This window comes from Dromiciops gliroides, chromosome 2 (genome assembly GCF_019393635.1).
Source record: "Dromiciops gliroides isolate mDroGli1 chromosome 2, mDroGli1.pri, whole genome shotgun sequence".
In the NCBI taxonomy this organism is placed as follows: domain Eukaryota; kingdom Metazoa; phylum Chordata; class Mammalia; order Microbiotheria; family Microbiotheriidae; genus Dromiciops; species Dromiciops gliroides.
Genome location: NC_057862.1, coordinates 263,540,374 through 263,562,998, shown reverse-complemented (window position 1 = coordinate 263,562,998; position 22,625 = coordinate 263,540,374). Strand labels below are relative to the sequence as shown.

The following is a 22,625-nucleotide window of genomic DNA, read 5'->3' as shown; positions in this document are numbered from 1 at the left end:
TTTTTTCTTCTATTTTTTCTTCTGACTTCATTTTAATAATTCTTGCCTTGTTGATTCATTATTTTGTTTGGTTTTTACTAATTTTCATGGAATTAGTTACTTATTTGGTACCTCTTGTGTTAGAGTGTTAGTTCTTTTCTGAAGTCTTTTCTCCAAAGTACTCATTTCTTTTCTTATCCTTTGATCCAAAGTTCTCACTTCATTTATGTTGTCATATTAACTCTTTAAATCCTCTTGTTTTATTTCTTTGAAGAATGCTAATTGATCTTGTGGTCAATCTTGTCTTTTCTTGATGCTTTAATAAGTCACTGGAGTTATTTTCTTCTTGGTTTGTGTCTTTGGTATCCCTTGGCATTATAAGAGCTCTATAATTTATTTTGTTCACTCATTTTTTTCAACTTTAGTTCTCAGATTGGACTTTGTGTTAGAACCAGTCTCTGGGCACTTCTGGAGGGGCTTTTATGGTGTTATATTATCTTAACTTGCTCTAAATATAGTCCTGCTGCTATAATTTTGGGGGCATTGAGTACTTTGCTTTTCAAGGATCACAGGAGCAGCTTGAGCCAAGGAACTACAAAAGAATACCACATGTTCCATAAGGACTATCCATTTTCTCCAGTATTCCCAAACTCTCAAAATTCTCCCAAATAAGAATAATGTTGATGAGCTAAATTAATTGCTGTTGTCTTTACCAACCAAAGAAGTCTAATAAAATAACACAAAAATCAACAGCATTTCTATATAACAACAATAAAAAAAAATCCAAGTGATAATAATAGGGAGGCAAATCCTTTTCAACTACAAAGTAAGTACAGCCAAGATGGTGGAGTAAGAGGAAGTAGTATAACCTAGCTCTTATTCACAGCTATTCCACAAAGATTTATGTCTAGAAAATGCATCATATCAAGTCCTGGGAAATCCAAGAAAAAACATAGTGATTAATTTTTAGCCCCGTTTGGCCTAGGAAGAAAGGTAGAGAGATGTGAAGACACTGGGTTCTGAGTCTAACCAGGAGTTTGTGGAAGCATGAAGCATTCCAGCATAGGGACTAAGCATAGGCTGCCTCGGGCCGGCATCAGGGCAAAAAGAATTTCTAGATCTGGCACAGAGGGGTCTGATGTGGTCTAGACAGAAGAAATATATAGTTTTGTCACTCACACCAGAAAGCTGGATCCACAGATTCAGAACAAACTATGAGAGAAACATTGACCTGGAAATGGCTCAAAGATCCTTAAGATCTGAGCCAAGGGGAAGTAGTCTTAGAGGACTTAGCAAAGAGTAAGTTGAAAAGTCATCAACAGATATGTAGTGGGGTTTCAGAAGCAGTTTTCACCCCAATATTCAGTTGAATAACCAAGGCATGGAGCCCATAATAAAGTAAAACCTGCATCCCTATCATTCTAAATCTGTAAAGATTTCTGGCTAGTCAATAGTGGCTGAATCCAGTAGTCTGCTGGAACTGCAACTAAGGCCAGGCTCACAGTTGAGTTACTCAGACCTAAATCTAGGTCAGGAACTTGCAAATGCAGACTTCATCCTAGATCACACTTATTTGGGTATATTGAAAACTTTCAGGTCCTAAGCTGTCCCTGAAATCTTTGAAAAACACAACACTCTATATTTTAACTCTATATTTGATTTCAACAGTATGATATGTAGAGCCCGACACTTACCCTAGATCTAAAGTCAAGAAGTAAGCCTGAAAGATTTGATGAACAACAACAAAACATTCCACAATAAAGAGGTATAATTATGATAGGAATACTCAAGAAAAAATTCAGAGGAGGAAAATTACTCGAAAACATGTACAAAGTCTCAAAGGAAAAAAATAGCTTTGACACATGACAAACTACAATTCCTGGAAGAAATGAAGTGACAGTTAAAAAAAGAATTAACAATTGTTTTATATGTGAAATGAAATCACTAGGTGAAAAAAATGGAAAAGAAAAGAGAGTGCTAAAGGAAAGTATTTAGTTCTTTCCCTTTCTTTTTTTTGTAATAATTTGATTTTTTTCCCCCATTACATGTAAAGATAGTTCTCAACTTTTGTTTATACCAGCTTTCCAATTTCAGATTTTTCTCCTTCCCTCCCCCCTCCCCGAGACAGCAGGTAGTCTAATATAGGTTTTATATATATATATACATAATAACATTAAACATATTTCTGTATTAGTCATGTTATAAGAGAAAAATCAGAGCAATGACAAAAAAAACCTCAGAATAGAAAAACAACAGCACCAAAGACAAAAGAAATAGTATGGTTCATTCAGCATCTATACTCCACAGTTCTTTTTTTTTTTCTGGATTTGGAGATCCTCTTCTATCATGAGTTCCCTGGAACTCTTCTGTACCATTGCATTGGTGAGAAGAATATAGTCCATCACAGTAGATCAACACACAATGTTGATGATACTGTGTACAATGTTATTCTGGTTCTGCTCATCTCACTCATCATCAGTTCATGCAAGTCCTTCCAGGTTTCTCTGAACTCCTCCTGCTCATTGTTTCTTACAGCACAATAGTATTCCATTACATTCATATACCACAATTTGTCCAGCCATTCCCCAATTGATGGGCATCCCCTCAACTTCCAATTCCTTGCCACCACATAAACAGCAGCTATAAATATTTTTGTACATGTGGGTCTCTCTCCCCTTTCCATGATCTCTTTGGGAAAAAGACCCAAACGTGGTATTTCTGGGTCAAAGGGTATGCACAGCTTTAAAGCCCTTTGGGCATAATTCCAAATTGCTCTCCAGAATGGTTGGATCAGTTCACAGCTCCACCAACTATGCATTAGTGTTCCAATTTTTTCCACAGCTTCTCCAACATTTATTATTTTCCTTTTTTGTCATATTAGCCAATCTGATAGGTGTCAGGTGGTACCTCAGAGTTGTTTTAATTTGCATCTCTCTAATCATTAGAGATTTAGAGAATTTTTTCATATGGGAATAGATAGCTTTGGTTTCTTCATCAGAAAACTGCCTGTTCATATCCTTTGACCATTTCTCAATTGGAGAATGACTTGGATTCTTATAAATTTGATTTAGTTCCCTATATATTTTAGAGATGAGGCCTTTATTGGAAGAACTGGCCACAAAAATTGTTTCCCAGCTTTCTGCCTCCCTTCTAATTTTGGATGCATTGATTCTGTTTGTACGATTTTTTTTAAATTTAATGTAATCAAAATCATCCATGTTGCATTTTATAATATTCTTTATCTCTTGTTTGGTCATAAGCTGTTTTCCTTTCCAAAGATCTGAAAGGTAGACTATTCCTTTATCTCCTAATTTACCTATGGTATCAACTGTTATGTCTAAATCATGTATCCATTTTGACCTTATTTTCATATAAGGTGTCAGATGTTGGTCTATGCCTAATTTCTGCCATACTATCTTCCAGTTTTCCCAGCAGTTTTTGTCAAATACTGAGTTCCTATCCCAGAAGCTGGAATCTTTGGGTTTATCAAACACTACATTACTAGTGTCATTTACTACTATGTTTCCTGTGCCTAGCCTATTCCATTGATCCTCCACTCTATTTCTTAGCCAGTACCAGATAGTTTTGATGACTGCCACTTTATAGTAAAGCTCCAGGTTTGGTACCACTAACCCACCTTCCTGTGAATTTTTTTTTCATTATTTCCCTGGATATTCTTGATTTTTTGTTTTTTCAGATGAATTTTGTTATTTTTTTTCTAGCTCTATAAAATAATTTTTAGGTAGTCTGATTTGTATGGCACTGAATAAGTAAATTAATTTAGGTAGTATTGTCATTTTTACTATATTAGGTCTGCCTATCCATGAGCAATTGATATCTTTCCAATTATTTAGATCTGATTTGACTTGTGTGAAGAGTGTTCGTAGTTGTGTTCATAGAGTTCCTGGATTTGTCTTGGCAAGTAGACTCCCAAGTCTTTTACATTATCTACCTTTACTTTAAATGGAATTTCTCTTTCTATCTCTTGCTGCTGGACTTTATTGGTCGTGTATAGAAATGCTGATGATTTATGTGGATTTATTTTATATCCTGCTACTTTACTAAAGTTGTTCATTGTTTCAAGTAATTTTTGAGTGGATTCTTTAAGTATACCATCATATTATCTGCAAAGAGTGATAGTTTTGTTTCCTCCTTGCCTATTCTAATTCCTTTAATTCCTTTCTCTTCTCTGATTGCTAAAGATAACCTTTCTAGTACAACATTAAATAATAGGGGTGATAATGGACATCCCTGTTTCACCCCTGATCTTATTGGGAAGGCCTCTAATTTATCTCCATTGCATATAATGCTTGCTGATGGTTTTAGGTAGATACTGCTTATTATTTTCAGGAAAGCTCCCCCTATTCCTAAACTCTCTAGTGTTTTTATTAGGAATCAGTGCTGTATTTTGTCAAAAGCTTTCTCTGCATCTATTGAGATAATCATATGATTTTGGTTGGTTTTCTTATTGATGTGGTTGATTATGTTAATAGTTTTCCTAATGTTGAACCAGCCCTGCATTCCTGGTATAAATCCCACCTGGTCATAGTGTATTTTCCTGGTGATCACTTGCTGTAATCTCCTTGCTAATACCTTATTTAAGACTTTAGTATCAATATTCATTAGGGAAATTGGTCTATAATTTTGTTTCTCTGTTTTGCTTTGCCTGGTTTTGGTGTCACCACAATATTTGTGTCATGAAACGAATTTGGTAGAACTCCCTCTTCACCTATTTTTCCAAATAATTTGTATAATATTGGAATTAATTGTTCTTTAAATGTTTGATAGAATTGACCTGTAAACCCATCTGGCCCTGGGGATTTTTTCTTAGGGAGTTCATTAATGGCTTGTTCAATTTCTTTTTCTAATATGGGCTTATTTAAGGATTTTATTTCCTCTTCAGTTAACCCAGGCAGTTTGTATTTTTGTAAATATCTATTTCATTTAGATTGTCAAATTTACTGGCATACAGTTGGGCAAAATGGTTCCTAATTATTGCTTTAATTTCCACTTCATTGGTGGTAACATCACCCCTTTCATTTTTGATATTGGTAATTTGGTTTTCTTCTTCTTTTTTTAAATCAAATTAAACAATATTTTATCTATTTTATTGGTATTTTCATAAAACCAGCTCTTAGATTTCTTGATTAATTCTATAGTTTTCTTGCTTTCAATCTTATTAATTTCTCCTTTAATTTTCAGGATCTCTAGTTTAGTATCTAATTGGGGATTTCTAATTTGTTCTTTTTCTAGCTTTTTAAGTTGCATGCCCAATTCATTAATCTCCTCTTTCTCTTTTTTATTCATGTAAGCATTTAGATCCATAAATTTTCCCCAAAGCACTGCTTTGGCTGCTTCCCATAGATTTTGGTGTGTTGTCTCATTATTGTCATTGTCTTGGATATAGTTATTGATTGTTTCTATGATTTGTTGTTTGGCCCATTCATTCTTTAGAATGAAATTATTTAGTTTCCAATTGATTTTCATTCTACCTTTCCATGGCTCCTTCTTACATGTCATTTTTATTGCATCATGATCTGAGGAGGATGCATTTACTATTTCTGCCTTTCTACATTTGACTATGATGTTTTTTTGCCCTAATACATGGTCAGTTTTTGAAAATGTGCCATGTACTCTTGAGGAGTAGGTGTATTCCTTTCTATCCCCATTCAGTTTTCTCCATACATCTATCATGTCTAACTTTTCTAGTAATCTATTCCCCTCTTTCACTTCTTTCTTATTTATTTTTAGGCTAGATTTATCTAATTCTGAGAGGGGAAGATTCAGATCCCCCACTAGTATAGTATTACTGTCTAATTCCTACTGTACCTCATTTAACTTCTCCTCTAAGAATTTGGATGCTATACCACTTGGCTCATACATATTTAATGTTGATATTACTTCATTATCTATAGTACCTTTTAGCAAGATATAGTCTCCTTCCTTATCTCTTTTAATGAGATCTGTTTTTGCCTGTGCTTTGTCTGAGATAAGGATTGCTACACCTGCTTTTTTCACTTTAGCTGAAGCATAATATATTCTGCTCCAGCCTTTTACGTTTACTCTGTGTGTATCTCTCTGCTCCAAATGTGTTTCTTGTAAACAGCATATTGTAGGATTCTGGTTTTTAATCCACTCTGCAATTTGCTTCCATTTTATAGCAGAGTTCATCCCATACACATTCACAGTTATTATTACTGTCTATTCCCCTCCATTCTATTTACCCCCTTTGTAATTTTTCCCCTTTTTTTCACCCTATTCCTCCTCACCAATGTTTTGCTTTTTACCACTGCCTCCCCCAATCGGCCATCCCTTTTTATCACCGCCCCCTCTTTTCTTTACCCTTTTCTCCATTGCTTTTGTCCTCCCTTCTATCAGTCCCCCCTTTCCCTTCCCCTTTTGCTTCCCTAAAGAATGAGCTAAGTTTCTTTATCCCAGTGAACGTATATGTTATTCCCTCTTTGATTCAAATCTAATGAGAGTAGGGTTGAAACAATGTTCACCCCTTCTTTCTTTCCCTCTTTTGTAATAGGTTTTTTTTCACCTCTTCATAAGATATAATTCACCTGTTCCACCTCATCTTTCCTCTCCTCCCCATAGACTCCCATTTTTAACCCCTTAATTTTCTTTGTATCATCACATCAAAGACAATTTATATTTATACCCTCTGTGTAAAGTCCTTCTCTCTGCCCAAATACATTTATAGTTCTTAAGAGTTATGAGTATTATCTTCCTGTGTAGGGATGTAAACAGTTTAACCTAATTGAGTACCTTTTTTTTTCCTCTGTTTACCTTTTTAAACTTCTCTTGAGTCTTGTATGTTAAGATCAAATTTTCTATTCAGTTCTGGTCTTTTCATCAGGAAACCTTGAAAGTCCCCAGTGTCATTGATTGTCCATCTTTTCTCCTTATAGAGAATGCTCAGCTTTGCTGGGTAATAGATTCTTGGCTGCAATCCAAGCTCCTTTGCCTTCCAGAATATCATATTCCAAGCCCTGGGGTCCTTTAATGTTGAAGCTGCCAAGTTCTAAGCTATCCTGACTGTGGCTCCATAATATTTAAATTGCTTCTTTCTGGCTGCTTGGAGTATTTTCTCCTTTACCTGATAATTCTGGAATTTGGCTACAATATTCCTTGGAGTTTTCCTTTTGTGGTCTCTTTCAGGAGGTGTTTGGTGGATTCTTTCAATGATGATTTTATCCTCTGATTCTATAATATCAGGGCAGTTCTCCTTAATAATTTCCTTGAATATGGTTCTAGATTCTTTTTCTGATCGTGGCTTTCAGGCAGTCCAGTGATTCTCAAATTGTCTCTCCCGGATCTGTTTTCCAGATCAGTTGTCTTTCCAATGAGGTATTTCACACTTTCTTTTATTTTTTCATTCTTTTGATTCTGATTGACTGATTCCTGGTGTCTCATGGAGTCCTTATCTTCCAACTGTCCAATTTTAGTTTTTAAGGCATTTTTTTCTTCAGTGAGATTATGCTCCTTTTTTTTTCCATTTGACCAGGTGAATTTTTTAAGGCATTGTTTTCTTCAATGGGATTATGCATCTTTTTTTTCCATTTGGCCAAATGAATTTTTTAAGGCATTGTTTTCTTCAGTGAAATTATGCACCTTTTTTCCATTTGGCCAGATGAATTTTTTAAGGAATTGTTTTCTGTAGTCAATCTTTGTGCTTACTTTTCCAAGCTGCTGATTCTTTTTCATAGTTTTCTTGTTTTGCTTTCATTTATCTCCCTATTTTTTCTTCTACCTCTCTCAGTTGATTTTTAAAATCCTTTTTGAGCTCTTCCAGTAAGACTTTTTGTTCTTGAGACCAATTCACCTTCCCTCATGAGGCTTCACATGTAGGCAGTTTGAGGGTATTGTCCTCATCTGAGTTTGTGTTTGCTTCTTCCCTGTTAATACAGAAACTCTCAATGGAAAGGGCTCTTTTTTGCTTCTTACTCATTATTGCACCTTATTTATTTATTTTTTAAGTTGAGGTCTGCCCTGGGGGCACCAGGGTCCCTGTTTTGGGCTTCCTTTGCAGGGGTATAGGTGCTGTTTCACCAGCTTTTTACACTGAGTACTTTAAGTGTGTGCAGTTCACCTCCCTGCACTTCCTGTCTGAGCATGCTAGTATCAGTGGGCCTGGTCCTGCCTGTCCTTTTCATGGCCCTACAGCTGGCAACTTGCTGTCTTGGCTGGTGCAGGTAGGTTTTTCCACTGTCCTGCTTGGCCACCTGATTTTTGAGCCAGGTTCTAGGGGCCTCAGTTGCTCGGCTGTGGCCTGCAGCTCCTGCTGACTTGCCCCAACCCCCTTGGCGCTGGTCTGCTGCCCTGCTCTGTGCCTCCCTTTTGCCCGAGTCAGACCGACCTTTTCCTGAAGTCTTCTAAATTATCTCTGGTTGGAAGACTGTGTCTCTCTGTCTCTTTGCAGGTTCTGTAGTTTCAGAATCCATCCAGAGGCTTGATTGAATATTCTTTTTGAGGGAACAGAAGGAGAGCTCAGGCAGCTTGCTAATTCCTCTCTGCTATCTTGGCTCTGCCCCAGAAAATCCTCTTTCCCTTTCACACTCTTCTTAACTGGCAGACTTCTGACTTTATATTTCAACTGAAATAGCTCTCCCCAAAATTTTAATGGCCCATTAATTGCCAAATTGAGTAGTTTTTTTCTCAATTTTCACCCTTCTTGGACTGCAGCTTTGGGCACTATTCCTCACTCTCTTTCCCTTGATACTCTCTTCTATCTATGTTTTTATGTCACTGTTCTCACCTGGTTCTCTTTCTACTGAAATGACTGCTTTTTCCCAGTTTCCTTTGCTGGATATTTATCTCAATAGTACCTATAAACTGTGAGTGTATCCTGAAGGCTTCTATTCTGGGTACTCTTCCCTTTTCCCTTTATATTATTTTACCTGGTAACCTGATATACTCCATTGATTAAATTATTGTCCCTATAGCGATGGCACATATATTTATCTAGTCCTTTCTGGTTTCCTGATATCTAGTCTCAAATATCTAATCTAGAAATCTTGAATTGTATATCCCATACACAACTTAAACTCAACATAATCAAAACTGAACTCATTATCTTCCCCACCCCAAATCTTCCTTTCCTTCTAATTTCCCTAGCACTATTGAGGGTACCTTTGACATTGCTCTTATCACTTTATGTCTGGAATATTGCATTAGCTTTTTGGCTTATCTCTCCATATCAAGTCTCTTCCCACTCTAGTTTATTTTCTATTCATATGTCAAAGTGATTTTTCTAAAGTACATGTTTTATCATGTAATGTCTTCACCCCATGCTGAATAAATAAAATTTCAATGGCTCCTTATTACCTCCAGTATCAAAGACCTTTATAACATGGAACATTTGTAGCTTTCTTTTCTTTTTATACCTTAATTTCTTTCATGTATTTTGTGATCCAGTGACACTGACCTTCTTCATGTTCCTTGCAGAATTCACACCATCTCTGGACTATATGTGCTTTTATTGGTTCTCTCCCATACCGTGAATTCTCTCCCTCCTCATCTAAATCTCCTGACTTCCCTTTAAGCCAGTTAAAATTTCAACTTCTGCATGATGCCTTTCCAAATTCCCCTTAATGCTAATCCTCTAATATTTCTCCAGTTTGTTCTACATATATTTCGATTGTACTGTAATTTTCATATTATCTTTCAATTTGAAGATTTAGAAGCCACTAATATTAAGGAGCAGAGAATTTGGACTATAACAAAGGCAAAGATATAGGCTTAAACAAGCAATGAATAGTTTATCCCATAAAACTAATGTAATCCTAATGATGAGAAATGAATTTTTAATGTAATAGAAGATATTTCTTTTTCAAAAGTGTTATTGATTTTTTCTCATTAAATGTACAGATTACTTCTGCTTCATCAGAGGTTGCTTGTAATTAACTAAAAGTAATAATAACCTCATTTGAAAGTTGAATGCAACACTACAATTATAGCACCATAACCCACCTTCTAAATTTAGAATAAAAATGAATAGAAATCTTTTTATCTCTCCTGCTCCCACCCCATTTTGAAATTAAAAAGAAATAAAAACAAGTTTCTTATTAAAATATACATAGTCAAGAAAAATAAATTTATATCTATAGATATATGTGTGTGTATGCATGATGTGTGTGTGTGTGTGAAATTTTGTACCTTAAACCCATCACCCTTGTCTCATGAAAAGTATTTCCTTTGGAATTGAAAATTGTCATTATACTGATCATAGCACTCAAAGCTTTCTATTCGGTTCAGGGCTTTTCATCATGAATACCTGAAAGTCCTTTTTGTAATGAAGTCCTATTTTTCTCCCTGAAAGATTTTGGTGGGTAGGTGATTCTTGGTTGTTATTCCAATTCCTTTGTCCTCTGGAATATCATATTTTATGCCCCTATGATCCTTTAATGTAGAAGCTGCTAGATCTTGTACTATCCTGACTGTGGCTCTACAGTACTTGAATTATTTCTTTCTGGCTGCTTGCAATATATTCTCCTTGACCTGGGAGCTCTGGAGTTTGGCTATAATATTCCTGGAAGTTTTCCTTTTGGAATCTCTTTCAGGAGGTGATTGGTGGATTCTTTCAATTTCTATCTTATCTTTGTTTCTAGAATATCAAGGCAATTTTCCCTGGCAATCTCTTGGAAGATGATGTCTAAGCTATTGTTTTGATCATGGTTCTCAGGCAGCCTAATAATTTTCCAATTATCTCTCCTGGATCTATTTTCTAGGTCAGCTGTTTTTCCAAGAAGATATTTCACATTGCTCTCTATATTTTTATTGATTTGGATTTATTTATGGTATCTTGGTTTCTCATAAACTCACTAGCTTCCATTTGTTCAATCCTAATTCTTAGGCAATTATATTCTTCAGAGAGCTTTTCCATTTGGCTTTTTAAGCTGTTGACTTTTTTCTTATGACTTTACTCCCTCACTCTCATTTCTCTTTCCATTTTTTTGTTCTATCTCTATTACTTTATCTTCAAAGTTCTTTTTGAGTGCTTCTATGGCCTGAGACCAATTCATATTTTTCTTCAGAGAGCTTTTCTATTTGGCTTTTCAAGCTCAACTTTTTTTCCTCATTATTTTCCTGCATCGCTCTCATTTTTTTCCTCTACCTCTCTTTCTTTATGTTCAACGTCCTTTTTAAGTGCTTCTATGGCCTGAGACCAATTCATATTTTTCTTGGAAGCTTTAGTTGTAGGAGCCCTAATGTTTCTATCCCCTTTTGAGTGTGCACCTCAATCTTCCTTGTCACTAAAGAAGTTTCTATGGTCAGCATTTTTCTCTGTCTGTTCAACTTAACCACCTTTTACTTGACTTATAACTCCTTCTTAAAGTGGGGCACTACTTCCAGGCTGCACTGTCCCAAGCTTCAGGGGGGCTCAGGTGGAATAGTTTAAGGAGAGGCATGTTCTACATTCACCTGGCCTGTGCTCTGGCTGGAAATAACCCCAGGCTCTTCAACCAGAAAACAAAATTTTTGTTTTGCTGGGTTGATAGCTCCAACAAGCCTGTGTCCCTCTCTCACCTGGGCTGCTGCCACTCAAGGCTGCTTCCTGGTTCCCAGCATGGGTAAAACAACTGAATTCCACCTCAGTGCCAGCAGAGACCCCTGGCCAACCACTCAGCACTTTCACCAGACTGTGAACTTAGTTCCAGAAGATGCTGTCTCTGCAGCTGATTCAGAGGCTCTGGAGGTCTCTTTCTCTGGTGCAGCCTGACTGGAGCTGGATCTGTGTCTGTTTGACCTTGGAGTTGGGTTCCATTCCCACCCAAGCCCAACAGACCCCTCCTGCCAACCCTCTAAGCCATCTTTGGCTAGAAAATAATCACACCTTGCCCTTTTGTGTGTTCTGATGCTCTAGGTATTGTCTTATGGCAGTATTTGAAGGGATTTGGAGGAGAGCTCCGAGGAGTCACTCCATAATACTCATAGCTTTCAAAGTTGTTTGTTTTCAAAGTGTTATTATTTAATAAGTTATTCTGGTTCTGGTCATCTCATTCTTCATCAATTTATAAAAATCCTTAAAATTATTAACTTTATTATATTGATATTATAGTATAAATTGTTCTTTGGTTATATTTACTTAACCCTGTATCAGTTTATTTAAGTCTTTTTTTAAAAATCATCAACATTATTGCATTATTTTTATAGCATTCATATGCCACAGACAATTAATTGATGAATAGCTTTTTAGTTTCCAGTATTTTAGTATCAAAAACAGTTGTTATATAGAGATTTGCATGTATAACATCTTTCTTCTTCATTTGATCTCTTTTGAATATAGAGCTAGGAAAGGCATAAGTGTGTCAAAGGTAATACACTGCTTAGTAAATTTATGTTTATAATTTCAAATTGCTTTCCAGAATGGTTGTGGCATTCCACAATTTCCCACAGTCATTCAAACATTTGTCATTTTCCTTTTTATTTATTTTTTGTCATTTGTGGGGTGAATTCTCATAGTTGCTTTAATGAGAATTTCTCTGGTACTAATTTGGAGAATTAAAAAATACATATGGCTATAGATAGCCTAAGTTTCTTCCCTTGAGAATTGGAGAATGACCTTTTCTTATAAATATGAATCAGTTACATATATATCTTGGGAATGATACTTTTATCAGATAAATTTATTGCTAACATTGCCTCCCAGTGGTTTCAATTTTTAATATTAGCTTTATTGGATTTGTTTTTGCAAAGACATACATTTTATGCTATAAAATTATTTTATCTTCTACAATTCTTTCAATTTCTTATTTCATCACGAGCTTTTTCATAGATCTGATAGAGTTTTTCATGTTTCTCTGTCTCTCTCTTTTTTAAAAAGTTATACATGAGTAGTCATGTAAAACATCTCCTCAGCTAGGTTGTGAGACAAAACAGATAAAAACAAAATTTCATATTAAGGAACTGTCAAAAAATAAATTCTTCAATCTGTTTTCAGATACCATCACTTCTTTCTTTGTAGATGGATTGCAATTTTCATAAGTCCTTCAGAGTTATATTAGATCATTTAATTGCTGAAAATAACCCCATACTTCCCAGCAGATCATCTTACACTATTGCTGTTCTTTTGTATACAGTACACTTCACTCTGCTTTAGTTCCTGTAGGTCTTTTGAGGTTTTTCTGATAGCATCTTGTTCACCATAACCTTTATATAGTACCTTAAACTTGACAAAGAATTTTCTTCACAATAGCCCAGCAAAGTAGGTACCATATGTTTTGCCTTTATAATCAATCATCATAACTGTTACCCTCCATCCTATTTCCTTCCCATGATATTTACTCTATTTTCTATCTTCTTTAACCCTATTCCTCCTCAAAAAGTGTTTTGCTTCTGACTGCCCCCCTCCCCCATTCTTCCCTCCTTTCTTTCACCCTCCCCTCCTTATCCTCTTCCCCTCCTACTTTCCTGTAGGGTTAAATAAATTACTCCTCCCAATTGGGTGTGTCTGTTATTCCCTCCTTGAGCCTACCCTGATGAGATTAAGGTCTTTGAGCTAATTCTGTGTTCTAAATTTTCTTCCTCCTTGCCTCCTCAACCCTCCATATGAGATAAAGTAATTCAATATAAGTTGTACACGTGCAGTTATACAGAACATCTTCACCTTCCTTGAAAGTGTTTTGCTTTTCACTGCTCCCTCCCCCAATCTGCCCTTCCTTCCTTCCCCTCTTCTCCCTCCACCCTTATCTCCTTCCCCTCCCATGTTCCCTCAGGGCAAAATATATTACTATACTCACTTGAGTATGTAAGTCATTCCCTCTTTGAGCCAATTCTGATGATAGTAAGGTTCACTCACTCCCCTACTCCTTCCCCCTCTTCCTCTCCCCATCCATAAGCTTTTTTTCTTGTTTCCTTCATGTGAGCTACCTCTCCCCATTCCACCTCTCCCCTCTCCCCTCCCCCTGTGCATTCCTCCTACCCCTCAACCTTCTTTTAAAGTTATCATCATGACTTAGATAGTTGGCACAATGGACAAAGCACCAACCCTAGAGGCCCTTAGCCCAAATCCAGCCCCAGACATAAGATAGCCCACCCTGCCTGCCCCACAAAAAACAAGGATAAACAAAAAATAAATGCTTTACAGATATCATCCCTTCATATTTAGTTCAGACCTCTGTCCTCTAAGTATATTCCTTTCAGCTACCCTAATACTGAGAAAGTTCTTATGAGTTCGAAGTATTTTCTTCCCATGTAGGAATGTAAACAATTTAATCTTTTAATATCCCTCATGATTTCTTTTTTCCTATTTACCTTTTTATGCTTCTCTAGGGTCTTATATATGAAAGTCAAATTTTCTATTCAGTTCAGGTCTTTCCATCACAAATACCTGAAAGTCCTTTTTTTCATTGAAGTCCTATTTTTTTGCTCTGAAAGATTACACTCAGTTTTGCTAGGTAGGTGCTTTTTTGGCTATAGTCCCAGTTCCTTTGCCCTAAGGAATATCATATTCCATGCCCTCTGGTCCTTTAATGTAGATGCTGCTAGGTCTTGTTTTATCCTTACTGTAGCTTGACAGTATTTGAATTACTTTTTTTCTAGCTGCTTGCAATATTTTCTCCTTGACCTGGGAGCTCTGGAATTTGGCTATAATATTCCTGGAAGTTTTCCTTTTGGGATCTCTTTGAGGAGGTGATCAGTGGATTCTTTCAATTTCTATTTTACCTTCTTTTCCTAGAATATCAGGGCAGTTTCCCCTGACAATTTCTTGGAAGACGATGTCTAAACTTTTATTTTGGTCATGGTTTTCAGGTAGTCCAGTAATTTTCAAATTATCTCTCCTGGCTCTATGTTTCAGGTCAGCTGTTTTTCCGCTGAGATATTCCATATTGCCCTCTATTTTTTTTTATTCAATTGGATTTGTTTATGTTGTCTTGGTTTCTCATAAAGTCACTAGCTTCCATTTGTTTAGTCCTAATTCTTAGGCTATTATTTTCTTCTGAGAGCTTTTATGTCTTCTTTTCCATTTGGCTTTTCAAGCTGTTGACTTTTTTCTCATGACTCTCCTGCATGGCTTTCATTTCTCTTTCCATTCTTTCCTCCACCTCTCTAAATCTTCCTTATATCTCTCCTACATTCTCTTAAAATTCCCTTTTGAGCACTTCCATGGCCTGAGACCAATTCATATTTTCCTTGGAAGCTTTAGATGTAGGGGTTATAAGGGTGATATCCTCTTCTGAGGATGCACCTTGATCTTCCTTGTCAGTAAAGAAACTTTTGATAATTCTCAACTTTCTTTGCTTGCTCATCTTGGCATGTTTTACTTGACTTTTAACACTCTGTTACAGTAGGGTCCTACTTGCAAGCTATACTGTCCCAAGCTTCAGAAGGTCCCAGGTGTTTTGGTTTGAGGAAGGTCAGGTTTTTCTCTCACCTGGCCTCTCCTCTGGTCTGAGGTTAACCTCAAGACAACTTGTTAATTAACAAGTCAGCAGATCTTTGTGTGCTGTGGTGGTTCCTAGCTCTGATGAGCCTGCCCCCTCCCCAACCTGGGCGTCCTGCCACTCAAGATTTCTTCCTGGTTCCCTGCTGGGGTGGGATAGCTGAATTCCTCCTTAGGTCCTACAGATACCTCTGTATTTCCATGCCACCCCTGATGTCTGTTCACCTCTCTCACTCAACTGTAAGCTTAATTCTAGAATACACTGGTGCTGCAGCTGATTTGGAGGCTGGGGGTAAGTTCCTCTGGAACAGTGTTCCTGGGGTCTGTGTCAGCACCATCACAGGGGTTGGACTTTAATCACAGCCCAGCACAGCCCCCTTTAATATGTCTTTGGCTGGAAAATAATCTCAGCCCATCTTTTTGTGGGTTTTCCTGCTCCAGGGGTTCTTTTATTTCTGTTTTTTGGGGTGATTGTGTCAGGAACTCTGTGTGTCTAATATCTTTCCTCCACCATCTTCTCATGTTTCCCTTTTTGTTTATGATGTGACCTCTGATGAAAAGGTGCAAACTGAACAAAAATTTGATAATACAAACACAGGTATAAGAGAAACATTAAAAAAATAAATATGGGTTATTAATCATAAAAAAAAATAATGATCAACTGGGGCTGCAGTGTATAGAGCACTGGCCCTGGAGTTAGAAGGACTAGAGTTCAAATTTGGCCTCAAACTTTTACTTTCTTGGTGACCCTGAGTAAGTCACTTAATTCCAATTGCCTCAAAAAATCATAATGATCAACTGTTTACACCTTAATTTTGGGAAATAATACCTGGGTCCTGTCAGAACTCTATTATTAGTTGTCCAAGAGGGAATCTAGTAAGACAGATGTTCTGGAAGTGATTTTGTTATATTTTAATGCTCTTAAATGAGGAAAGGAAAAGGAAGATGAAAGTAACATCCTAGAGGAAAGAAAGAGAAAAGGTAAAGGAAATTATTCTATAATTAAAATGAAGGGGGGAGCTAGGTGGCACAGTGGATGAAGAACTAGCCCTGGATTCAGGAGGACCTGAGTTCAAATCCAGCCTCAGACACTTGACACTTATTAGCTATATGACCCTGGGCAAGTCATTTAACCCTCTTAGCCCTGCAAATAAAATACAATTAAAAAAAATTAAAAATAAAGAATGAACAAGTTGAAAATATACAAACTATAAGAAAGGTTTGTGCTGAATGGATGATACTTGAACCATACTTTCATCTAAACTGGTTAAAGGAAGGAAGAATGCACATAGACATGATTGGGTGAAATATAGTTCACTCAGGAAGGAAAGGGGAAGAAGAGCATAGGAAACAAATAGAGAGGGAAGATTATAGGAGACTTTTAGTTGACTAAACAAACCAACAGGTATATTGTGAAAAGGGTTTTAAAGGAAAGAATAACAGATAAGAAGTTATGATTAGACTCAGAGCAAGGGAAAGAGAAGAAAGATAGAGGAGCACAAACAGATCACATTAAACCTAGAGGACTGTTGCTGAACACACTCTTCTTTCACCACTCTTCTTTTTTATAAAATGTGGATAGGACACAAAGGAATGGGGGAAGTATAGGCTAGAAAGAAAAACACAATTAATGATTTAACTCTAAATGGGAATGGATGAACTTACCTATAAGACAGAAAGGAATATCAGTATATATCAGTATATTATTTTTAAGAAACATATTGCACAGAAAAAATTCACATAGTTAAATAAGAGATCAGAGGAAAATATTATATGCTTCAGCTGAAGCATAAAATTTTAGAAAGGGTAACAACAAAAATGGATATAAAAGATACAATTGGGGAAACTATAGTTTGCTGAAAGGTATCATAGAAAGTGAATACCAATACTATAATGTATGCCCTGAATGGCATAATATCTAAATACTTAAATGAAAAGTTAAATGAGTTAGATGAATAATTCAACAGTAAAATTATAAAAGTTGCTTTTTTCCCCATTCAAACGATTAGTCCAACCAAAATAAGCAAGAGATTACCTAAAGACCTGAATAGAATTAAGGAAAAGTAGATATTATAAACCTATTGTGGTTACTAAATGAGAATAGAAAGCAGTTTACATATCTTTCAGCTATTCTGGCATCTTCTAGCATAAAATCTTCACAAACAAATGTAGAAATGCAGAAATATAAACACATATTTTATTTACCTTTATTTAATAAAAATTATATTCTATTAAGCACCAGTCAAGAAAGGATTAAAGAAAGTTGGAAATTGTATCACTTAATCCTAAGGAATGAATAGGTTTAAAATGTATCAAAGAAACCATTGATAATTTCATTAAATATGATGAGAATGAGACAAAATAACAAAATTTTGTGATGCAGTCAAAGCAGTCTTTTATATTTTTAAATACTTTAATCATTGGTACCATCCTGTCTATTCTTCACTGCAGGTCCTCTGATTTCATCTCTCCAGCTTCTGCCCCTCCTTCAGTTTCTTGCTCCCACTGAAGTGAGGATCTTCCTCCCCACCTAGGATAGTGGGGTGGGGCGGAGTTATGTCACCATCTCAAAAATCACCATGAGCTGGAAGCAGCTGGGACCAAAGCAACTGTGCTTTGTCTACTCTGACTCTTAGCTCTTGCCAATCTCTGGAAAAGGTGTTACATTATTTGCTGCCTCATCTATAAGATAACGCTATATTTTTTGGATAAAAATTATATTGGATTGCCTTATATAATGCAATTATAATGGTAATGCAATCATAAATGGTAACCTTTTCTCTTTTTTTACTATTATAGATTTAAAGTCCTATATTTGAAAATTATGTTTATATAACATCTGGGGTTTATGACAACCACTATATAATTTTATTATATTTTGTTTTGCATGGTTCTCTGTTTTTTAAAGACTGTAACTACTGTCTTCCCAATTAAATTAAAACTTGTTTTCTATTCTATTTATATATCCTACAAAACATAGCATAGTGAGAGTAAAGTAGAAAAACAATGGCTTCCTGTTGACTTTAACTGTGTGTTGATTTTCTATATTTAAATGAAATGATCACAGATGCACAGTTAAAAGGGACCCTACTTTAATCCAAACCCTCTCATTTTATCTATTGGGAAACAGGCCTAGAGAAATTAAATAACATGTCCAAATTAACAAAGGTATTAACCTAGAATTTGAACCTTTGATTCCATATCCAGTTTTGTTTTGTTTTCCTAACCATAACACAACACTGCCTACACTACCTCTGGTATTATACTTTTCAGATTATTATACTATCTTTGGGTATTTTGTGATAATCATAATGAGGCTTTTAAAATTAATATAAAATGAAAATTTAAAGAACACAGTGCTTTGAAAATTGCCTGATTACATAATTCATATTAAGTACCAATATAATTTTTAAAAGTTCTTAAAATAAAGTAAAAAAGTAAAAATTAACTAAGCAAATGAAAAGGAAGTATTTTATTTAAAATGCCACTGAGCTAACAAAGCATTTTGTAAATCTGTTGTTTTTTCAGTAATTTCAGTCATTTCTGACTATGATCCCATTTGGAGTTTCTTGGCAAAGATGAGGAAACTAGGGAAACAGCATTAAGTGACTTGCCCAGGGTCACACAGCTAGTAAATGTTTAAAGTTGGTTTTGAACTCAGATCCTTCCTGACTCCAGGCCCAGAGCTCTTTCTATTGTGCCACCTAGCTTCCCTGAATATAAAGTAGGCACTTAATAAATGTTTATTGAATTAAATTGCAATAGATTCTTTAACTGGTTGCCACCTAGGTGCTCCTATATTTTTGACTCTTCATGACCTCATTTGGATTTTTTTTTGGCAAAGATACTAGAGAGCTTTGATATTTCCTTCAGTAGCTCATTTTACAGATGAAGATCTGAGGCAAATAGGGTTAAGTACTATGCCTGGAGTCACATAGCTAAGTAAGTGTCTTAGGCCAGATTTGAATTCATGAAGATGCCCAGTGCTCTATTCCCTGCACCATCATTATATGTAAGTACAGTTGTAAATCTGTACTTAAAGAATGTCTTATACTTTCATGGTTTGATTCTTGTTGTAAAAGTTAATTTCCATTTGAAATTAGGAAATTTTCTTTGTATGTGCAAAGGACTCTATATTATATAATATGTTTACAGTAGCCTATCAATGACATTTCTAGCACAAAGGATTTTCCTATATGCAATGGATTAATTCACCGATTAAATACAAATAAGTGAACTTGGAGCATTATATTATGTGTCTTGTCTTTATCCTGGAAGTACTTTTTCATCAAATACTAGCCTAGCTAGGGGAATTAAATATGTAGCTGGCTATTGATATGCCTAAAAAGGTAACAGTAATATAAAAATACTAGATTTAAATTATTTTTCTTTCAGTGTTTCTATTTAAACTTTAATCTTTGTCTACCACCATACTCTTATTCAACAATCTATACACGTAATGTTTATATAGTAATTATTTCAAACATCTATTCCAGTTTTTATTATCTAAAGTTAATTTGAAAGGAAGCCAAAGTGAAAACTTGAGGTGAAAATGTTTGTTCTGTGGAGATATCTCATTTCATAATAAAAAAGTTTATTGAAATAGAAATGATATCTAAACATAGAAAAAGACAAATACTTAGGTCAAGACAACATCTCAGAGTCATCAATAATTAGCAAGTTTCCTGTAGTTATTAAAGCCTGTTGTACTGACATTTGATTACAATTTTTGAACCATGTTCTAACTTTCCCTTTCTAAATGCCAAGCAAGAAAAACAGATAAAATAAACAATAACAATATTATGAAATGTCCTTAGAAACTAGTTCTAAGATGGCCTAAAATTTTTTCAAAAGGGCCAAGGAAGTCCAGGATTATATTGTCTGGTGTTCTATTCAATAAAGATATCCTCAGTTGCAATCTAGCTACAAAAGATATTTATATTTAATAAACTGATAGTATATAGTTCCTCCCTCCACACTTCTGGCACTTACCTTTGCTGGTTCTGGGTAACTTGGGATGACACTGACCAAAATATTTTAACAGCTAGCCCTGGAAGAATTTTTTTTTTCACATTTAGACATGTATACTACCTTTTTGCCACAGTATTATAGTCACCTTTTCCAGCAGGCAAAAGTTTTGACCATCTACACAGCAGTTAGCAATCATTTCAGCTAGAGATCTCATTTTTGAATGTCCAACAAGATCAATTTTGATTAGATGTTTCTTTTTTCCAGCCCAATTCCACTCTAGGGCAGTGTTATCTCAGTTATCTCTAACTGTATATGTTTGTTTAATATTTACCCAATCACTTATTAGACATCCTGTAGGCGTAGATTAGAAAACATTAAAAGATTATAGGTAAATTGAATAATATTTTACAAAAAAAGCTTTTTAGCTTTTTGGGATTTCATTGAGTTTAAATAGTTATCCAACCTCAAAACATTAGTGAACAAAGTTTGAAAACAAAGTCTTTAAGTTCTATTTTAGTTGTATTGCTAATTTCATAAGTATTTCAATCACAGAAAACCATTTAATATAAATATTGGATTTACAAAGAATACAGATAACTTTTGATGATCTTCATTTTGTAAATTGAAAAGTAGACAGTAGCTGAATAACCTAGTTGTTTTGTTTTTTGAAAATTTTTGTTTTAGCATTAAAAAAAGGACGATTTTGGATTACACCGGATCCTTATCACAAAGATGACACCATCCAGATTGGACGTGAAGTGAAAATATCTTGCCAAGTAGAAGCTATTCCCTCTGAGGAGTTAACGTTTAGTTGGTTTAAAAATGGACGCCCCTTAAGAAGTTCTGAGCGGATGGTTATAACACAGACTGATCCTGATGTTTCCCCTGGAACGACAAACTTGGACATCATTGATTTGAAATTCACTGACTTTGGAACATATACATGTGTAGCATCCCTAAAAGGAGGAGGCATATCTGATATAAGTATTGATGTTAACATATCCAGCAGCACAGGTAAGATATTACATGACAAAGATGTCCATATATGAGAACGGTTCTTTGCTTAGTAGATGTAACTTTTAAAAAATAATTTTTTTCTCTAAAGACATGTAAAACATTTTTTGACATTTGAAAAAATTTTGAGGTCTAAATTCTTTCCCTCTTTCCATCCCTTCCCTAATTCCAGTAAGAAATCTGATATTGATTATTTATTTATTTCCCCAAGAAAGTTGTTTAATATCAGGGAAGATTTTTTAAATAAGATTTTATGTCTGAGTAATACATACTACATTAGAAAAAATCTTTAGAATAACATGTTTTTAACATATGCATCACAAATACAGATGTCATATTAGCTTTTAGCATATTAATTCAATACTTGAAAGTTATTTAAAATAGACTACAATAAAATTGTTTTAAACATTCAAATAGATTAATATATTAAGGAAAATTAGAAAGAACTGAGATAGTCTATCCTGAGGTTCTATGATTTTGAAATATAAAAAAAACTAATTTTTCTTCATCAATTAAAAAACATTTGGGAATATGTAAATATGATTTTTTGAAAGATGGTAAAAATTTTCCTTAAAATGAGGGTTAGAAATATTAAATTTTGAATTGGATTAAAGGCAGAGCTATTCTTAATATTTATTTTAATAACAGATTGTCATCTATTTTTGTGCTAGCTTAAATGAGATCATGAAAGTGTGGAATACCATGCTAGCTTGGGATAAAAGCATTCACAATTGACCTATGAAGGTCAGTTATACCCTAGAGGATGCATTTATTATTAATTTCCATTTATTCCTAGTGATTTTTGCATTGAAGATTTTTTAAAAAAGATTCAGAGGGAGAGTTCACTAAAGTACTTCAAGAAGCTTATTCTTTGTCTTGGTTATACTGAGTTTTCACTCTGCAGGCAAAAAATCAACTTGAATGTATATTTTCTTGTCCATAATTGGCGTTGATATTGAATCTAAGATCTTGTGCCTTTGGTTCATAGATCTAAAGTTATGTTGAACCTAAAGACACCTAGTCTCACCGTCATTCTACAATTGAAGAAATTGAGATTGAGAGAGTTTAAGGGATTTGAGCAAGTCCCCACAGTATTTATCAGGGGTGGAATTTGAATCCACATATTCCAGCTATAGAGTTAGTGATTTTTCCACTGTAGTACACTTCCTCCTTATAATTCCTATTTACAATGCACACTAAACTACTTTCCTCTCTAAGGATTATTAGTTCCCTCTTTAAACTAATCAAACATGTTAACACGTAGAACTTTATT

General features: G+C 35.1%; 1 protein-coding gene across 1 annotated transcript in view; it reads left to right on the top strand.

The window, feature by feature from the left end:
* MDGA2 (MAM domain containing glycosylphosphatidylinositol anchor 2) overlaps window positions 1–22,625 on the top strand; it is a 707,950-nt gene that overhangs the window by 359,046 nt on the left and 326,279 nt on the right. Inside the window, exon 7 of the mRNA XM_043986356.1 lies at window positions 21,023–21,352. Within this exon, the coding sequence (XP_043842291.1) occupies window positions 21,023–21,352 (330 nt within the window). The remainder of the gene's footprint in view (window positions 1–21,022; window positions 21,353–22,625) is intronic.